At 39.4% G+C, this 3,942-nt stretch overlaps 1 protein-coding gene across 1 annotated transcript in view; it reads right to left on the reverse strand.

Moving 5' to 3' along the window:
- LOC108754827 overlaps positions 1–3,942 on the reverse strand; it is an 89,026-nt gene that overhangs the window by 33,373 nt on the left and 51,711 nt on the right. Inside the window, exon 3 of the mRNA XM_018497449.1 lies at positions 2,466–2,585. Coding sequence (XP_018352951.1) covers positions 2,466–2,585 — 120 coding nt within the window. The remainder of the gene's footprint in view (positions 1–2,465; positions 2,586–3,942) is intronic.

A 3,942-nucleotide genomic window follows, 5' to 3' on the forward strand; every position in this document is an offset into this window, starting at 1 on the left:
TACTAGCGATATAGTTCATAACATAAATAACGCTTTTACACAGAATGGCACTCTCGAGGAAACGTTACATCGGTGACGTCGATCGCTCTTAATTTTGTGTGGAACGAGTCAGTATTTCTACAGTATCCGCAATAATATAAGACATCATTAACAGTATGCAGATAATGGCGTCAGGTGAAGCGGAGGTGGCAAGAAAAATGAGCGATGCAAGATAAGACTCACGTAAAAGCGCTTTTTAGCGGTAAGAGTATCAATCACTCTCGCTCTCGGACGAGGGACATCGCACAAAGAGCTTGACATCGAGCACTTTCCTCACGAAGTTAATTTTTTTCGGAATTCTTGCAGAAAGACGCGTCCCTCCGAACTAGTCAGGAATTAATTATGTTCACTTTTCAATGTAATTTTTCTCGCCGTGAGTTAATCGCTTTCGTGAATTTGACTTGGTACAAATGGCGACACGTCCCCCTGGGGCATTTTATTAATATGTGTATATGCTCTGCGTTTATCGAAAAATAAATCGGTCTCTTCTCATAATTGAAACATAACCAAGAAAATTGCAAATCGAAGTTTGTGAATCAACAAACAAAATGTCAAAATCATGTATAACTGCAACTCTCGAAAGATACGTTTACTAAAGTTTTACACCCCCAAGTTCTTTGTTATAGTGATAAATGCGAGCAACACCAGTGCTCGATCTCACGCATAAAATAAAGCGCTAAAGTATTAAGTAGGGCTTACGAGCACGACTCATAACGATTCACCCTCTCGAGTCAAGTGGCACCCGCTTTCCGTCTTTGTCACACTCCCCCTTGCGACACTTGCGGGGGTTATCGGTGACAACGAAGCGAAGGAAACTTTTGTTCGGCGCACTCAGGTGTCGTCCCTTCTCTGCGACATTTCTTTCTCTTTCTTTTATAAACTCTCTGGCGACGATCTCGCGCGGCGCGGTCCTCGTTTCCGTTTATTTGTATAGTAATCAGACGCCGAGCTGACGGTAACGAATTAAATTTTTTCGAATTAACATATCAAACATGGTTATGAATAAAAAAAGTGATAATGCGCGTGATGTATAAAATAAACATAAAACCACGTGCAAAAACAGAAATTAAAAAAGTATATTTTATATATTTGTAAAAACTATAGATATTTATAAAAACTTTAAAAGATCTGTAAGTTTTCTTTGCTGGTCGCTGAAAAAATTATTAATTCGCAGATATGTGTGAATCTGATAATTATAAAATTAAATAATCTAGAAAATTAATTGCACAAATTGCAGAATATGTTCACTTTTATATGTTATAATGCTCCATTTCTCAATGAAAAAACCGCAAAGTATGATATTTCGAGCGTATTTTTGTGAACCGCAGAAGGCGAAGTTGTACTGCCAAAGCGTTTAGGCGAAGAGCTCGAGGCAACTCCAGACACCAAAAACTGAGTGGTGGAGCAATTATAAGCAACGCCGGAAGTCACCGGTCTCTCCACCCAGCCAACGATGCTTTTCGTTCCTTTCGTTGTTACCACCTCTCACACTCTTCAACACGCTTCATCCAATGCCCCCGCGATGCCCTTTGCGCTACACCGTGCCCAGCGGGTATTTTGTCACCACTGTAATTATATTTCTCCCTTCGACTGATTCCCCAGCCGTCGGCGTTACGAAAATATCAATACTATCGTTAGCCGACAGAACCGGCTTGGGTCACAGTTGCAGGAAGTGACGTCATGCGCGCATTATGTGCAGAGGACGAGAAAGTCGAGGGTCGCGTGAGTGTAGAATGTTTACTTTGAAATCTTATACTGACTCTAAATGTGCAACATAAACATTTTATTTTCACAGTATTTCATGAATTTTTTTCACTAATTAGATTCAATCAAGGCATTTATTTTTATAATATTTTCTTAATAAAGGCAAAACTTGCAAGATCATTGACAACATATACTTCATACGCAAATTATGCAAAAGTTATTCAAAGGCATTTTGTTTTCCGGCGACAATATTGTAACCCCCTGACCTTTTTTGATTCACTGCACGTCGCGGGAGGAAAATATCGATAAACTTTTTGGACTGGGAACGTGCCACAATGGGGACGCGTGAACGTGTAACGGTAGCGTGTTTGCTTAACGCAAAATTCATTGAACTGTGAATACAGATAAAGGCGCTACTGTGGTGAATAAAGTTTTATCGTAACCGCAATAATGTCGCACTGCGTAAAAGCATTATTCTAAAGTTATATATTGCCTCCACGTTTAATCTCTTAATTAAATTTTTCATGCAAAGTACTGAATATATATGCCATTGTTTCATAACTGAATCACATAACGTATCACGATAGTAAGGTTTAGAAATCTGTTAAATTTATAAAAAGTATAATATAAATCATCTATTTATACAAGCATTATAATTGTTCAAAAAATAAGCTATAAGCAATTTAATTTCAAATCTTTATTAACAGTGTTGAATTACTTACATTCTCTACAGTAGGACTAGGTAGCGTCCATTGCACCGTGGACGTTGCAGCTGCAGCGCTCGCGGGACGTCTCTTGTTCACAAAGTCGACAGGTAGACTGTAATCGTCGCACAACGATACCTGCAAGCACAAACGGGAGGAAATGATATACATCGTGCTCGCTATTACCATTTCCCATTAACCACTCCACCGAATGAAAATTTTCTCTCGAACTTTCATCGCTCTTCGTATCCCCACTCTTAATAGAGTTTCAAAGTTGTAAGGGATGACTTTCATCAAATGACGCGAACTCCGATAACTGAAAAACTTCGCCCATGCTCTTTAAGTCTGCATCACAGACTCACGCAAAAGCTGATTTTTAGTCTTTTATTGGATGCATAAAGAATATTAATCTTCACGTAATTAATAGTATATATGTAGTATAACGCGATAATAATTTATATATATACATATTATTATAGCACATTATAATGTTGAATTGCTATATCCTTGTAACACTTGGTCTTCCAAAGAATAAAACCAATTTACTTTTATTTGAATCCTTGGACCGACTAAATCAAGCCAGTCATTGTTCTCGCTAGTTACCTTCGACGCTATCAAAGCACGCACCTTCTCCGTGTAGAAAGAGAATACGCAAAATGTTGCTGAAAAAATGAAGAACAATCGGTGGAGAAGTATCCGACGTCGAACGGCAGAGGATTTCTACCACTCGACAAATCGCAGGGTAAAAGCACCCTAAATCTCCTCCGCGTCCTGAAATCCCCGTCGACGCTGACTGGACCAGCTCATCAGCGATATTTACTGTCTGACGGGAGAATCGATCTATCGATGCGTAAATGCCTCGTCCCATCCGATGTGCGCGAGAACCGAGAGCGCGACCATGGTCTACGTCTATGCATTGCATATAAATCGAGACAATCGCTGATCCCCGGGGGCGGCTTATCGCGTCGGAGACCCCAGAAGGGGTGGCGGAGTTCACGGGGATGCTTGGCTTGCGGAGGGAGTTTTGCACGAGGACTCTGCATGCAAATGGTCTGCGTTTATTGTGAAAAGAGAGCGCCGTATGAATATGTGAAATGGAAAACGAAACAAAAAAGACATAGAGAAAGAGAGAGAAAGAGATGAACGGTCGAAGGACAACGAAGGAAATGGAATGAGGAACGATCGGTTCGCGGAAAAGTGGAAATGGCTACGGAGATATCGAGAAATGACGCAACTAGCACTTAGTGGCGGAGAGAACTGTGTGGGGTAGAAAAATCGATTCGCAGAGAGATACGCCAAAGTATGCAAGTTAAAACAATTGATAAATTATTTTACACATTTTCTTTTATATTTTCTTTTTAATCTAATTATACAAAAATTGTACAGATTGTACGCGTAACTTCTCTGAGAATTTTTTGTGTTATATTCAACTACTTAACTTAATCCTTTAAAAGTTTTATTATTAAAATAGCACACTGGTATATATATATATATA

The sequence above is a fragment of the Trachymyrmex septentrionalis genome, unplaced genomic scaffold (assembly GCF_001594115.1).
Source record: "Trachymyrmex septentrionalis isolate Tsep2-gDNA-1 unplaced genomic scaffold, Tsep1.0 scaffold81, whole genome shotgun sequence".
Classification (NCBI taxonomy): Eukaryota; Metazoa; Arthropoda; class Insecta; order Hymenoptera; family Formicidae; genus Trachymyrmex; species Trachymyrmex septentrionalis.